At 31.6% G+C, this 17,471-nt stretch overlaps 1 protein-coding gene across 1 annotated transcript in view; it reads left to right on the forward strand.

Moving 5' to 3' along the window:
• Positions 1-17,471, forward strand: part of CAP (Cbl-associated protein) — a gene marked incomplete at its 5' end in the record, with an annotated part of 100,029 nt that overhangs the window by 48,518 nt on the left and 34,040 nt on the right. The window contains one exon of the mRNA XM_088229843.1: positions 15,281-15,441. Coding sequence (XP_088085969.1) covers positions 15,281-15,441 — 161 coding nt within the window. The remainder of the gene's footprint in view (positions 1-15,280; positions 15,442-17,471) is intronic.

The following is a 17,471-nucleotide window of genomic DNA, read 5'->3' on the forward strand; positions in this document are numbered from 1 at the left end:
AAGGAACATACTTATTGTTAATCGTCATGTATAATTATCACTCATATTGTTTGAAAAATATTGAAAAACGCTATACTTTCAGATTTTGAAGTTTTTTTTGCATTTTTCATCAAGTAGTGTATTGTAAAACGACCGGACAATTTTATTAAGCGACTTTTTACCTAATTTTGTTCACCGAAACTTCGTTCGGTGTAATTGTTTGAAGTTGCGCGTATTGTAATTATGAATGTCAATTAACATTTAAACTTCAAAATGGTATTGAAAATATCAAATAATTAAATTCTTAGTCCAGAATTTTATTACTTAACCTTTTTGCTGGTAAAATAAGAACTTACACAGAAAATATAATTGCATTGCTAATTTTTCATACCAGGGACCTTATGCTGGACTCATTCGTCTTTAGAATCGTATGCGACTTCCGTGATTCGACGAGTGACAGCATTCTTGAACCACCCATGCGAATCCAGTCGATTGAAAACCAATCGATTTTATCTCGAGTGCCCCAAAGCACCCGACATTGACAATCGAATGCGACATCGTCACTTCAGCTGTCAAACTTCCTTCTCGTAAAAAGCTCGGCATTTATGTTTGAATGACGAGTATGTATTTTTGTTGTATTTAACTTAAAATTTACAACACTGATCAATATTTTCAAGTCAGTACTTATTTTCAATCCATCATCAAATGAAGTTTCACTAGAAACGTGATTTTTAAATTATTTTATCGCTCGTCGTATTTGAGATATACTCGTATATTATTCAATAATTTCAAAATCCATTAAATGCATTTGACATATTTCTAATAATATGTAGATGTGTGTTATGTCAAAGGCAAATAATAATTATGAATGTTGCAGTGTCTTAGTTAAACATTTTCTCATATTTTTTTATAATATCCATGCATAAAATATTTAACAGAAGAAGTCTGACAAGAAACAATAAAAGTTGACGTGTGGCAAGAGAGCCATAGGCCATAGATAAATACGGATTCGTTAGTGCTGCCACTTTCTCATTCGTCTCTGTAATTAAATTGTCGGGGGGTTTTCAAGAATAGCATTACAAAGCAATTGAGACGCTCAATCGACTGTTGTCGAGTGGGCGACAAAATGTCACATCTTTCTAGCAAAAGGCTCCTGTTCCTTTTTATAGTATAATTTTTTTATTGACCTTTTTTGCTTAATTTTTCATTCATCAGTTTGATATTTAATTATAAAAACAACGAAAAAAACTTCATGACTTTTAACTGTAGAGTGATACTTAAAATGTTTTTGCCTACTTTTAATAATTTGACTTTGCTTTTTTTTACAATCAGCCTTCGTGCAAATAATGGAATTTTAATCTTGCGCTATATTTACCTTATAGAAACAACAACTGTGTGCACTATAATTAAATAAGTAGGTGCCTATTCATGTTGTGTATGCATTAAGGTTGTAGCATTGTGAAGCATCGCATCTCAATTCTGTTAGAAGACGCGAGTCAAATTATAAGTTAGGTAGCTTTATTCTAGGAATGGCGCGATGCATACAGTAAGCAAATAGCAAATACTTAAGCACTGGAAACCTAAACACGTCTATTTCTTGTAATTGTGTTTCAAATATAAATGTCTCCACGCATTCGTAAGAATGGGCACTTAAAAACTTTAGCTAAAGAACACGTGTACGATATGCATTGTTCTTATACTTGTAATAATTTAAGACACGTGTGTATGTATCTACTATATTATACATTGTACATGATGTAGTCGATAAAAAAGAACTACAGTATAAACAAATGATAATTATTATTTTGTGCTTGAGATAAAAAAAATATAACCTAACTCAAGTCATAACATACTTTAAAAATTAAAGACAAATTAAATTTGAATACACTTTTTTGTTTAATTTTATTTCAACAGAGGTGGAAAACATTTTTGAGAATAGAATATGGAAGTCTAGGCATTTGCAGGGCTTATGTCCTGTCATTGGCTGGTTTAAGTGGCCACTTTACACACTGTGTAACATTCACCATTCTGCCTATCTTTCAACATCCACATTTCCTCAACTCTTCCATCAGTTGACTTTTGTGAAGTGAAAGAGCTGAAACCTTTATCACGTGGGTGAGATTCTCACCCACACTTTTTTGACTTAAAAGAAGAGTGATGAAAAAAAAATAGTGGATGTTTCACTTGCATTTCAATAATTTCGATAAAAAAATTACAATAAATTTCCACCAAATATTTTATGAACCACTACTACCATCATGCCATTTCCCCGTAGAGGTAGGCAAAGGGACTGCCACACACGTCTATCCTGGAAAACATTCCTAGCTTTTCCCACATTCATACATCTTGTCGTACATGCCCTTCGGTTTTGTCTGCTTTTGACATGACCAGACTAAAAATTTAGGTTTATCTGATCATGCCGCGTCTTTTTTGGTCGTCGTCATCTCACTTTGCCGTTGATTTTCGCCATATATACTTGTTTTACCATTCTTTCGTCGTCCATTTGTTCTACGTGACCAAACCATCTCAGATACCCTTTTTAATCTTATTTATTATACTTGACTCAGATTTATACTCGCCTGATTTCATTATTCGTAACCCTGTCATACATTGATTTCGCACACATTCATTTTGTAAACAATATTTATTTGCGTAGCATTTTGATAAGGAATAAAGTGAAAATACGTTTATTTTTTTAAAAATCATCACAAATATATTAAATATTTCTTTTGATAGGAACATAATAATCTTTAACTTCCTAAAAACCTAAAAATATTTATTATCCAAAGAACAACATTTTTATAACACAAAACAGAAACATTTCTGTGGGAATGCAATTTACAGGCTTTTTTATTTTTTTAAATCCAATTTAATTGAAATAATAATTATTAGTTTATACATTCAACTATAAATTTGATGCGGCAGCTACTTTCATGCTTGTAGAATATGCTTTGAAACTTAAAAATATAAATAACTCCAAATTTTGACAAAAGTTTATTCATTTTGTATTTAATTCGCTATGCCTGATCCAAAATAGCCACAGTAATTGCCCACTATCAGATCAAAACCACGCAATCAATTATCTCTAATTACAAGCGTCGATTATCTAGTAGGCATGCTAATCCCAGTAAAACCATTCACAAAACCCTTTTTCATGCTGGTCTCACAAATCATTAGAAAACGCATTTATCATAAAATCGGATAAAGTAAAAGTTTATTTATAATTGACCGGTTTAGATGCGCTAACGAAAGTTTTACGCTTAGGGCCATTATAGGTACACTATACATAGTCAGAGGTGAATGGATAATATCGAGCCATAATCGACAGAACAACTTATTTATTTATTTATTTATTTTTAAGAATTAACGGTACAAGTACCTTTTACATTACATACATACATAAGTATTTACAGTGGAGTATATACAGTAACAACTTTTTCAATGCTTACTTAGAAAGAACATAATTAAAATATTGATTCTACACTAAAATGTTTTAAAAGTAATTGTTAATAAGCTGGAAACTTATGCGACATTTTTGGCGAACTGCGTATTTAAAAGGAAAAGTATTCCTTATTGCCCCCGCAGAAGTGTTAAAAACATCATAGCTCTATAAAATTTACCTGCCTGTGATTACATGTGAAAACTGATTCCTTTAACACCTTTGACGCTCCTACTGCTGCAACCAAACATACTGCAAGTCACCACAATCGATTTTTATTTATTTGAACGTCAATATCTAATAACTTTACAAACAAAGCCAAGCACATCGACTAAAGCATCCGATCGAACCGTTATGTTTATGTTGTCAAAAAAAAACAAAATGGCCACCAATTGGTTGCTAACCAACAAACCAACATCGGTTGCGTTCTATGAAACATAGAAATAGAGCTTCTCTATAGGTTCACGCATTATTAATCTCAGGTTTAAACCTATTTTAATGTATTATTATAGTCAGATTATTTGGCCGGCTGGATGCATGCCTAACGTTCGTTAATTATAATACTATTCGTTTGAATGATTTTTTAAATAAAATTTTTGTGGACAAACAAAACGACTTCATTTTCATCGAGTTCATTTTCTTTATCCATAATAAATTGATTTTTAAATACGTTATTAAATAAGCGTTACAGTATCAGTAATCAAAATCTTATTAGAAATTTTATGGGGTAAATGGCAATTGTTTTCAAGGAAAATCAACATTGAATGCCCATTTATATCTATCTTTTTTTTCATTAAACTTTTTGTACATAATGTTAATTGAACATTGGTGGGCTTGTTGCCAAATGGCAATTTCTTCCAAACAACCAATAAAACAAAAGTTTTATTATTTTATTTAAGTTTCAAAACATATTCAATAGTAAATAAAAATAATAAAGCTAGAGATACACAAAATTAAAAGTAATTGTATATGTTCATAAATGGCCTTAAATCAAAACTCTTTCTCAATGGGAAAAGGGAATAAAGAGGAAATATAGGAAATATATAAAAAGGAAATGAAGAGGAAAATATCTACAAATAAACAACAAGTATACTTGGTTTTAACCGATGAGGTATTGAGTAGTTTTTAATGATCATTGATTTTTTTCGGTAATTAATGGTTACATGTCAGCCACGTGGAGCTGTGGTCAGCGCATTTGCCTACCATGCAAGAGGTCTCGTGTTCGATTTACCGACATGGTTGAGATGAAATATTTATTTTAAAGGTGTTTTTACACTAGAATATTTCATAGTCCCTGGACTTGTAACTGAACCGTAAGACTGATCATTTTACCTTCATGTAACAAAAAAATATTAAGATACACTATGATTGGTGTACCAACGCAGTGCCCTATGCACCATTAGGTGCGAAAAGGGAATGATAATGATGATGAATGGATTAAATAGTCATTTTTTTATGATACAATGGTAGGTACCTTATATTTCATTAATTTATATTTGGCTTATTATTCTTAAAAATAGAATGTACAATTCGCAAATCTACAAAAGGTCATATTTTTACAGACAGTAAAACGCATTATAAGAAATACGTGTCATTCAAACAATTGTTTTTTATTGAAAAATCATGACGTAAGCTATTATATCCATATACTTTTAATCTTTATACCAATTTATACGAGTTTTCCACTTTTTAATTAGTTTGAAAATTAACGTAAGAAGGTCAAACATAAAAAAAATATTTTTTTAATAATTCACAAAGCATAAAAAAAACAAAAATACAGATCAAGTTGGAATTGCCACTTGTGTGTTGTTAGCATGGCTTTCATATTTTTATTATTTTATACTTTTGTATATTTTAGTTGTAAAATACGCTTTTGAAAGCCACGTATGAAAATTAAACAATATTCTGAGAATCTCCTTATCTATGAAGGCAAACTGGATTTGAGATCTTCGGGAGTTTATTAAGATTTATCGATATTTTAAAAGAAATCAATCATTTATTTATTTTAATTAGCTATTGACAGATCATAAGTCTTGTAAATCCATAGACTTTCATGTTATTTTTTTATATCTCAGTGTTAAAAAGTCGATTGCTTCTCGCATTACAGTGGTCGTAAAATAACTCGAATTGTAAACGGTACGTCAAAAAATATTACAGCGTTCACTTACCTGGTCAAACATAAAATTTCTCTGTGTGTAGCCATCATCTTTCACCTCGGGCACCTGTTCTGGGCGCTTTGTAAATTAACATAGGTCTTGTCTACCAGTGAAAGTGTTGGTCACTGACCCTACTTGGTTTTAAATTAAATAATAAACTAACTGCTGGCAACACTGACCTACAAAACGTGACGACAAACAATGTTGCCACCACAAACGAATTTTCTTGAGACCGTATTTGTGTATTTTATTAAGAACTTAATGTTCTGATTTCGACTGCTGTTCGTGATTTCTCTTCCTGTCGCCGATATATTTTTTGCTGGCACTTGAGAATCGTAGGTTATCTAGTCAAAAGACCATGACTTTCTTTTTATTGATATAGTGTACGTTAAATTAAAGGTAAATCTACGACATGCAGCGATATTTATTTAATAAATATTCACGTTTTATCACTACTAGCTGCATCTTAGATTTAATTTTTTTAAAATTACTTTCAACAATTTGAAAAAATAGATATCAAATCAAAATACATGCAATCATTCGTGTAAGAGCAAGATCTACCTTTTATATATTTCTTTATTCCATATTTATGTGTGTCATAACTCGTTATCATAGCTACAACGCTGGTTGTCAGCGTTAATATTATTGTGCTCTAAAATTGTTGTAAAAAACGAATTATCTGCATATTTAATAAATTTCATTGAAACGAACATTTTTGTGAAATTTCAACCTCTTGCATAATCAGAAAAAATAAAGACGTACTTAGGGATACCAGCAGATGCGGTTCCTTAGTATGTGCATAAGTGCAGTGCACTGCCAAGTAAAAATTTGTGTAAATAAATTAGTAATTTTATTGATAGTAAAAATAAATGTTATAATTAGCTACAAAGAAACAGGGATTCGTTGCAATATTATACTCGTAAACATCATAACATTCAATACTATTGCCAAAAGATCTAGCAAAATCGACTCAAGCGGACGATTTTACATCATGTCTACGCATGCGCAATCGCCCCAGTGCATATTCTATTTTGCACAATCATTTACCCTGAATTTGTATGTAATATAACATATCTGCCTTCTAATAATATATAAAATGATAAATCAAACCGCTCATACACGCGTTTGTGTAATATTCATGTAAAAAAGTGAATTTGAACAGGAATGTTGCGTCTCATAAAACGAAATAATACGGACCAAAATGGACACCAAGTCATTGGAACAAAAAGCATAATAGCACTACACACGTGCGTTTCCAGAAACTATCTACCAGCCAGCAGCCCACATGGCGACGGTATCTACCTACTGTCTAAAAAAGCTTCTCTTCGGACATCTATCTGAAACAGTGTTTGATTTATTTAGTTTTTATTGCTTACTTCTTGGCATGAACACTTGACCAATTTACTACTATACTCTATTTTTTATAAATTTATTGATATTGTTTTTTGGAACTTTGCTGGAATTCTTCTCGTCCATGCGCTTTGTAGCTGCACGATGATTGGTTATCTAGCTTTCATATATCAACTTTAAAATACCTTAATTTTGTAAATGGGGTCTAGAATTCCAATCGTCTATGCGCTTAGTAGCTGCAAGACGTGTGGTAATCTTACTCCTTTTTACTATTCATTTTATTATTATTTTTTAATACACTAAATTTATTTGTCAATTTTTAAAATGTGTAAATGGGGGCTAAATTTCTAACTGTCTATGCGCTCTGTAGCTGCAAGACGTCCTGTAATCTAGCTCCTATCTGTTATAATTTTTGATTGATCTCAATTGAAAACGAGGAACTAGAGTCCATGCGCTCTATAGCTGCAAGACGTACTGGGATATTTATTAATTGTACAGCGCCCTTAAGGTGATTTTCACAAAAATGGCGCTATATAAATTATCCAACTATATATATATCTCCTAAAATCGACACTTGAGCAAGACAGACAACGCTTCATACCGATGAATGGTGCGTTAGAGGGAAAAGATAATGTACATATTCCAGGCATTGCCAACGCATGCGCATTTTTGAAGTTTGAAGTTCGTTTCTAATGTCGCTTTGAACATGAGTAAAGACATAATATTAGTACAAATTTAGTTACCTATAACGTGCGTATCATGTTGGACGCATTTAGCGTTTCTGGTTCCGATGCGCGGGCTGTCATACTATTGCTCGTTTATCACGTCAGACCTATCATATTATTATAATATTATAGAACTTAATATACCAGTTGACAAAATGTAAAGAAATTCCACTGCCAATGTTTTCGGTTAGGAGACACCAGTGGATATCAGTTATTAAAAAAATCGTTGCTTTTTAATTTCGATAGGTACTGATGTAGACGAATCCTTATTTTTATATTTGAATGAAAGCCCGCGATGAAATAGTTTATTTTGACAAAAGTGTGTCTTAGATTACAGTTCGCAGTGACGTCTGGACCTTATTTAAAAATGAGCCCCGATAAGAATGATAATATTTTGGATTCTTTTATAATTATTTATTTTTTATTGCAATATTACTTTGATTCGTTGAGCACATGGCTTACACATAATTACATTTTGTTTACCATACCCTTTAACGAGTTAAAATATTTTCTCACAGACAACAATAGATACAATAATGCATAACCTCCATGTTTAACGGAAGTTGATGTTTACTGTATTACAACGGAATCATATTATTATTGTTCACAAGGAATTTAAATAGGATAAAAGTAAAACAAAAAGTTGACGATGCAATTTTAACAAGTCTCCTATTTATTGCCCTCAAAAATATAGAATCAGTCATAGGCAACGAATGTTTTTATTTGTTTACTTAAAGATAGTTTACTGCACATTATTTGAGACATAAACCCCAACTCCATGGGACTAAAAGCCCTATGTTGAGTTGAGACGAGCAATTAACAGACACTTATGTCATTTGTCAAATATATTATCAAAAATATTATATAGGATCAGAAACAAAACTCAAATCCCTCCCACTAAGGAAAATCCAGTCTTTAACTCCTCTCTTGAAAACAGTTTTTTTCTTTGAGAGCTTAATACGCTCTCAAAAAATAATGGACACTCTTAGTGCGATAAAGAAGAGGTATCTCTGAGAAAAAATCGTACGGGTTTTTAGTATGACATAATTCATGCTCTAGAAAAACCTCGTGGAGACATTTTGCTGAGATCTCTCCTTATTGTTCAACCAGAAGTATGTAAGTCATTCTTTTAGGTACAGTTGTCTCATATCCAGCACCTTCACGTATTGGAACAACTGTTCTGACGGGTATGTTGGAGTGCACCAAAATGTTATTCTCAATAATAGTTTCTGTGAAATTATAAGAGGCTTTAAGATGGATGCCGCACAACCCCCCCAGCCAACTATTTCAAAGGTTGAAGTTTGAAGAAGTAAAACGAAGGTTTAATGCTAAGCATACTTTTGTCATTGTCCCCTAATCTATACCTTGTGATACAAAACCATTACCTCTTGGGTCTTTATTACTACCAGTGTATTGTATTTTTTTCCCCACCAAATCGGCCGGTGTATTTAGCACAGTCACAACGAGAATTGTTCACTTGTAGCCAAAACTATGCCTAAATACTATCTTTATAGCATTAAGGGTCGAGTACACAAAAAAAAAACTAGTTTACCATTTCAGCCCGGTTAAGATTTTCCTACTCTCGTAGCTACCAAAATTCAAAAGCGGCGAGTTTGTATTTTAATTACTGGAACCCCTTAGAACGTAACTATTTTTTTTTAATCCGTCGGTAATCAGCATTACACATAGAAGTTCGTTTTAACTTTGGCAACTGGCTTTTGACTGATTTGTTTGTTTTGGAGCGAACTCCTGTCGTTCTCATAAATTACATGTAATGCAAGTTTTAAACGTATTTTAGTAAAATTTAGTTAATTTTTTGAACAAACACATTTCACAAATTTATTATTTGTCATTTGATTATTAGTCTAGGACCCATTGTTAAAAAAAACAAACGTGAAATAATTTATAAAGTATGAAAGATAAAAAACCATTATAAATTCCAAAACATTTCAAGTAATTCCTTTAGTACCTACACACATAATTTTTTTTTTCCACAAGAATTACTTCAGGTCTTAAAGGGTTTTATAAGACTGTGAAGTTAAATAATGGTTGCGTTTTCGTCAAAATGAACAAAAGGTGTTGCATGAAAAATGTATGTTAGAACAAGTCATTTTGCCCTTTTTGGTTACGCAACAATTACCCTTAAACACGATTTAGTAAAATAGTTGTATGGGATACGAGCGAACTTGCAAAACGAAGGTATGAAATTACTAACTTCTTTGAGTTGACTACAGTTAAATTAAAACGCTATTCTTTTTTATTGTCTCGTAACATATTGTAATGTATCACCATACCTTTCATTTCGATAGCTGGCATTTCTCTTTTTGTATTGTCTTTGGTCATTAGTCTTTACAAAGCTGTAATGAAATATCAATGACCAGTAATTTGTCGTCGGTGAAATAAGTACGGCCAATAATGGTGAATAGCGATCGTCGCAAACAATCATTATATTCGCTGTAAGTTCAATGCAGTCCGTCCATCAACATTCTCGCATTGAGTAAAAGAGCCGCGCGTATTGTTTGGAGGAAAAACAAAATGGCGTCGCTTTTTACATTGTGCCAGGGTTTAAAATGGCCGGCTCGAGTTTGCGAAATAAGGTTTATATACCATATGCAGCGCACGCGTCTTTTCTCTTAGCAAATTGTTTGTGTGCTGATTTCTCCGGCATACACAAATGACCATAATTTAACTACTCAACAAAGGGTACCTATCTCTATTTACTAACACAGGGTATCTAGTATTATAACCATTTCCTAATTCGTTCGTTATTTGAAGTATATTTTAGTAAATGTCATTTCATAATAAGCCAGCTAATGATTTTGGAACCTATTTAATATTTAGAAGAAAATTTGAACTACGAAAAGTTTGGTAACAACCGTCATTACTGTGTTTTTGACTAATTAGCGTATTACGTAAAAACACATTATTTTATATATTTAAATCTTCATTATTTTATGCAATAACAAATATCTTACATTGGAAGAAGCGTGGTAACATTAATATTATGACAGTTTTTTTTGTATTATACCTAAAAGCGTTATTATTTTTCCTAGATAATTAAATTTTATGGTAGGTCAAAATATATAGGTAACACAAATTACATATTTCACCATCAACCTATTAATACACATAGACGGATCCCGAGCCCTAAAAACTGTGGACCTTTAACTCATGCCAAACGCATATTTAGTCGTTCTTCGACCGCCTGCCAGGCGTGACGTTTAGAATCGAAACCTTTCATATGAACATTGTTAAAAGGATTGTGTAACTTTTTTTTTCTTTTCATATGTTCATGAATGAAAAATGTTATTTTTGTAAACGTCAAACTACGCCTAGCGGCGCAATTGCGAAGCTTCGCTTACTTACAAGGGTGCACTGATAGGAATACGTTTTTGAAATACAATAAATTCGAGCAAGTAGTATTTTTTCATTCCTTAAAATCCAGTGAAATAAAATATAAATGGGTCAAAATTTAAAGGAATTTATGGAAATAATCTGATTGGAATTCATCGAAAACTAATGTTGATTGTTATCATTGAAATACAAACTTTTTTATAAACCAAAAATGAGTATTCTACATTTTTTGGTAGTTCATACATGCTTGTTGAATGCAGCCGTTGTATAAATAAAGAAGCTCAATAACTATTGGTACGTTTTGGTTTCATTACTTTTTTGAATATTTAAGTCTATTATGTGCGTCTAGGTGTATTAAAAGGTCGATGGTTTTCATAGTGTTTTTTCTTCTTCGCAACTAAGATGACCAAATTATTCATGGAAATTTATTAAAACATCTGAACGGTTCAATCTAAATCCTGCCTTGATAACACCATAATTAGTATAATGCATTTTACTAAATTAGTCTAATTGACTATTGAATTGCGAATTCATTTACGAAGACTCCTTCTGTAAATGAAACGAAAAGGTTGAACTGACGAACGAAAAAAAATTGTACTCCAATTGAGAAAAATAAGTAGCAATAGTTATCGAAGCTTTAAAGCAATTAGAAATCGCATAGAACTCTACCGGACAGAAACCGCAAAGTAAAAAAGACAGACAAAATGCTTTAAAAAACTTACTTTTTCTTTTCTTTCCAAGTTTTCTAATTAGCATTAGTTTTAAAAATAATTTACATCGTGATGCAAGAATAGGCATTAAAAACGCAACAATTAAATGTGAACCAATTTTATATTTTTTTTTTTTCTCCTCTTGTTTCGTTATTTATTGCTTTGCTTATGCATGCAAAGCTTTTTTCCTGGCATGTATATTTTGTACAGTAAATATTTTTCACGGGTCTGAGTCCATTCCTTCATTAATTATTTTCATTTTTTTAACTATGGCCTTTGTGTGTTTTTTAACTATGTTTTTAACTATGGCCTTTTGTATGGCCGTTTATGGAAAGCCAATGTATCTTTTGGCAGTGGCTTCATTTTTTATTACATCTTCTGGATTTTAAAAAAATTGGCCGTATTGTGCTCACATTTGTATGCAGTTCAACCTCTCAGCGTCAAACATAGGACAATCGTGTAATATGTGGAGGACGTCCTGAAAGCTGAGTCCATCGCAAGGGCATCAATCGTTGTCTCTTTTTTTAAATCTATGAAGATATTTCCGAAAAGCACCATGACCTGAAAGCATTTAAGTTAGATCGTAAGTCCACCCAAAAGTATCCAATATTTTGGCATCTGTAAAATTTTTGAAAAACAATATAATAATTTATATTTGTGGTGATATGGAGTCCGCAAGATGCGAAATATTATCTTATGTTGGAGAGGGTTCAGATAAAAATTCTGAGGTATCTTCTACATGGGGGAATATGGTAGTTATCCGTGGCTTTATTCCACTGCATTCCTCTCGAGCATGCTTGGGCCCAACGGTTTGCAACTTAGAAGGGATGGGTTCACACTGACCACTTCGTCAGACTGATATAAGGTTTTATCGTCAACTTTAGAGAATATCCATTTTTATATTCCTGATGGTTATCTCCGACAGCGTCAGCACAAACTGTTTTCTCTCCCGGCTTCCAGAACCAACCTGCCTCTGGTTATGCCAATTGGAAAAGCAGTCAGACAGCTGAACATTATCACTTTGGATATCAACATCTTTCACATCAATGAAACTACGTTTAAGAGACAAATACTCTTAACTTAATAATGTCGAACCATTGTTCAAGTATAATGCCTTAAATACTATGTTATTGGTAATGATATTTTGGAAAAATAAATTGATTTGAAGTTGAATTTAAATTTCAGTGATAATTTTTTTTAATGCTCGGTGCTTTTCCAACTATTTATTTGACCAATTAGCGCCTTTACTCTCTAATAAGCATCTTCAGACTGGTGATTCCATCGACGAAAATTGACCATCAAGAATAAATTGTCAATAAATAACATTGAAAAAAGTAAACCAATTGAATAAAAGAAAATTTTAACAATAATTGTTCTGCTATGTGTAACATTTTATTCGTAAAAAATTATGCATAATTTTATTATCCACGTGTTATACGATAACTTTTTATTTTGTACAATATTAAACCTCTTACTAATTCCTTTATTTTTAAATTGCATACTCGCATTATTTTTCCAATTTTTTTGGGAAATAAAAAAAGATTACGAAACTTTTCCAACAAATTTGAATCTACGTTAAAAAATTACCAGTGCTCGTAATTTAAATAAGATTTCCTCACAGTAGTTTCTTGAATAAAATTCTGTATAAATTTATGCTTATACTGTTTAAGTGCAAAGCTAATCGATAGTGCGAATTTCTAATGTTATATTTTTAACAAAAAAAGCATTTATAATATTTTTTAATCGATTTTCATAAGCTGTTCGTATTTTACGTAATCTTTTATTTTTAATGGAATGATCAACATTTTTATCGATTCATTTACGATTTTGAAACGTTTACCGTCAAGTCATTCCAATTTATTTATTTTAAAAATAAAATTTGGATTTCTATGATTTAGCCAAATATTTTTACTATCCTGCCATTTTCAATGAGTTGTAAATACCTAACTCACTGGGAAATAAAAATCAAGTTGGAGTAGAGTGGGGCTTGAACCTCGAACCTCTGATCCATGAGTCCGCAACACTAACCTCGGGACCACAAACCGATTTAAAAATCGGGTCTGTGAAATACAAGAATGTACGAGTCAGCCAACATAATATTATCGGTTATCGTTTTTTTTAATTAAAAAATAAATAATCACCATTTGAACATGCAAATTTTCATCATCGTTCCCTTTCTCCACCTAATTGTGCATAGAGTAATGCGCGGTCTCACTTTTTTTCGTACAAACGTATTCTCGAATTTTCTCCCTAGATTATGACACTAAAGATTTATTTTTTTTACATACTATAAGTATTTACCATTAGCGAGTCTTTATTGTATTGTTTGTTTGATTAGTTGTTTATTATTGGAACTAAGACCAACCAAAAAAACCCTTAAACGAGCCCAATTTTATCTGCTGTCTTTGGACGTGGGATATACAGATATGATAACTATTTTAAAAACTCTATATTTACAAACACAAAAAACTTGATTCTGATTACCTACCTTAAGAAAAAGATTAAATGTGCGAGGTGCAGATAACGGGCCAACGAACTTAGATTTTAATTTAGCATAAGGCATTTGCGAGATAGTGACAGAAAAAAACGACAAAAACAAAAAAGAACTAATTAATTTGGATGAATTTGTATTAATCGAATCACAAAAATTCACTCCACCGCATATCCTCTTAAGGTGCAACATAAGTGGATAGTCAAATGTCGCGAATTAATACGAGATACTTTCGTTTTTTGACGAACGTCAAATTATGCTGAAAAAATAGGCCGTAAAATTGCCGTTTACAGGTGGAAAATACAATATTATTTTTCTTCCAGAGACTTGATCATTGCCCATGTGTAAACAGCAATTTGTAGAGCACAACATTGTTCCGAGACAGTGTCACCGAGACAGACTGGAGCAGGTTCCCTCCGCGGAACAATGCTTACCTCCACCACCGCGTGCGGCCGCATCGTCCTTGTGTGAACGCGCACGGACATGACCTTACGGCAATAGCGAATTGCTCGACGCGTGCGCGTCGATCCCGCGTATTTTTCGAGACAGAAAAAAAGTCTTTATATTATTTAGTCCATTCTTAAGCAATTCCAATACATCTTGGTATAAAATAAATAGTATTTTTAGTGAACTCGCTCGTAATAAACTATGTATTGTAAACATGTTTACGTTACTTTACTCTAAAGAAAGTACGCTCTATTTTTGACGGCAAAAAGTAGGCACCTTAAAGGATATGACACTTTTTTCGCCTGACCTTAAATACCTTTTATATTCTATTCTTGTTATGTGACTTTGTCCGCAAATGTATAAAAATAAAATAACTTAAATATGTACGTAAGTATACCGTCTAATTGTTCGTTTATTAAACTCCTTGATTTAAAACAATTAAAATGAAATTACCTACATTCTGTGACAAGAACAAATAATTAATTTTTCGTTTTACGTAGGTACCTTAATTGAAGGAAATCTCAATATTATAAAACTGTCCTTACAAATGTGACGAAGCAGAAAGAAAGGCGGAGGTTTGACTAATCAGTTTACGATGGAAGTGGTCTGATTTATATCGTGTTTTACAGAGTCACCACGCCGCTACGTGGAGAGCGATGTGAACATCCATTACCGTGTCCCAGTACGGCAGGAGCCCCGTCCTCTAGTTCCCGAAGAGGAATTGGCAAGGAGACAAGCGGACCACATGAGGAGAGTTTACCAGGAAGAGAGGCGAAGGAAATACTTGCAGGTCAGTGCAGATAATGAATAAGGTCTAACATTTGATATTTCATAGCGACCCCTGTCCATATAAGCACCGGGTTCTCGTGTTCTAATAACTACCAGTAAAATACAACAGTTAACATATATTTTTTTCATTTTGTTCCCCCCTTTTAGTGAAATAAATTCGATTATAATTCGTTATGGCTAACAACAAAATATTTTTTAAGTTAACGAATCAAAAGCTACAATGTATATTTAAATTTAAACAGATATTTCAGAACCAAAATTAATTTACAAATAATTCAAATAGATCAAGTCAAAGAAGGAGTCATGTTTTAGAAATACCACATTGTAAAACAAGGCTCGCACAGAGACATACATATTTTATAGGCCCTAAAATGTTTGATTCTTTTTTTACTGATAACATTTAATTGATTCCAAACTTTCAAAATTTTCCGTCTTTTAAAAAACAGGCAGTCTCCTGGATACAAACTAAAGATATGAACTTTTTTTTCTATGATATATTTTGTTGCCCTTTAATAATAAGGAATATTTTTATGTTTTTTTTTTTAATATTTTATATTTCCTTTTTTAATTACAATAAAAATAAAATTCCATATAATTTTAACAGAATATTTTATTTTCTCTATCTTATGTTTCACAAAAATATTTTAACTGTCTATTTATTATATGAGCAAAAATTTACATTATCTTGTTTACCCACGAACAGGCCATGCCTTTGTGGATTTTTTTTGTTTACTATTAATATGTATTTCATTGTTATGAAATTATCCTTAATTTTTTTAGTACTCTGTTTTACCACATATGTATATTGTAAAAAAAAAAACTAAAAAATTTAATCATAAATAAAAATAATAAAAAATTAAATTTTAGGTTTCTGGATTTTTAAAACGATTATGGGCAATACTAACGGAACAAATAATATATTTGAGAGAGTGCATAAATTTTGTTTGCATAGAATTTCAATTAAAAATTTGCGGAATTCCAGAGTAAGAATTTTATTTAACTCTTGTGATGCCACACTAGTCTACATACGATAAAAGACTTGATATATTTCTTTTATTTCTCAAAATTATGATGTTGTATTTTTATAAATATTCAAATGAACACCCTTTCACACCAGATTTGCGAAGTAAAATTTCTACATTTCTGCTAGATTTAAATACAAAAAATATTTATGCTTGCTACGCGAAGAATGAATGTGATGCCAATGCAGCAATAAATATGTAAAAGAGAAAGCACGAAGATATAACTCATAACAAAGAAAGCTGAGACGCTGTTCTGTGGCCGGTGTATGTGTGAAACAGATTCAGTCGGTTTATGTCAGTTGTGGGGGATGCACGCACGTAATATGACCGGCGTATTTATGATTCTTAATTTATTTTGCCAAAACAGGACTAAATTATGAGTTTATTTTTATAAATTATAGAAAAGGATTTATTAAACAGTACCTATGTCTATGATTTTTTTTTCTAAATTTTAAAAAAATCTGAATTTCAGAATATTCCGTCTTTTGCTTGTGGTAACACGATGTTACATCACCGTGCGCAAATGAATTATTTACCACAATTTTTTTTAGATTTATCATAAGGTACTAAGTAATATATTTCATCCGTAATTAATCCTCTGCGGTGCAAAAAAAAGAGTCATTTTGCGAATCTAACATTAGTAATTATTCTCCTTGAATAAAAAGACGCTTTATTTAGTAACAATTTCATAACCTCCGTCTAATAACATATTACAACTGAGATGCAAAACATTTTAGAGAAAATATAAATAGTTTAATGTATAAGTCTTAACTTCAAGATTGAATTATGATATAATATTTAGGTACATATCATTTAATGAACCCACTATATCTAGAGACTTATCGGTGTGACACAATTTTTTTTAACAGGTTTTTTTACACACTTACATATAAAATACATTTGTAAGTTATTAATATTCAGCAATTATTTAATGTATTAAAGAGTTTTTTTTTTCATTTGAAGATCTTATATGCTCATAAAAGTTTTCGGGAGATTATTGAACAATCAA

This window comes from Micrasema longulum, unplaced genomic scaffold (genome assembly GCF_059751315.1).
Source record: "Micrasema longulum isolate JH-2025_06_02 unplaced genomic scaffold, ASM5975131v1 h1tg000718l, whole genome shotgun sequence".
NCBI classification, from domain to species: domain Eukaryota; kingdom Metazoa; phylum Arthropoda; class Insecta; order Trichoptera; family Brachycentridae; genus Micrasema; species Micrasema longulum.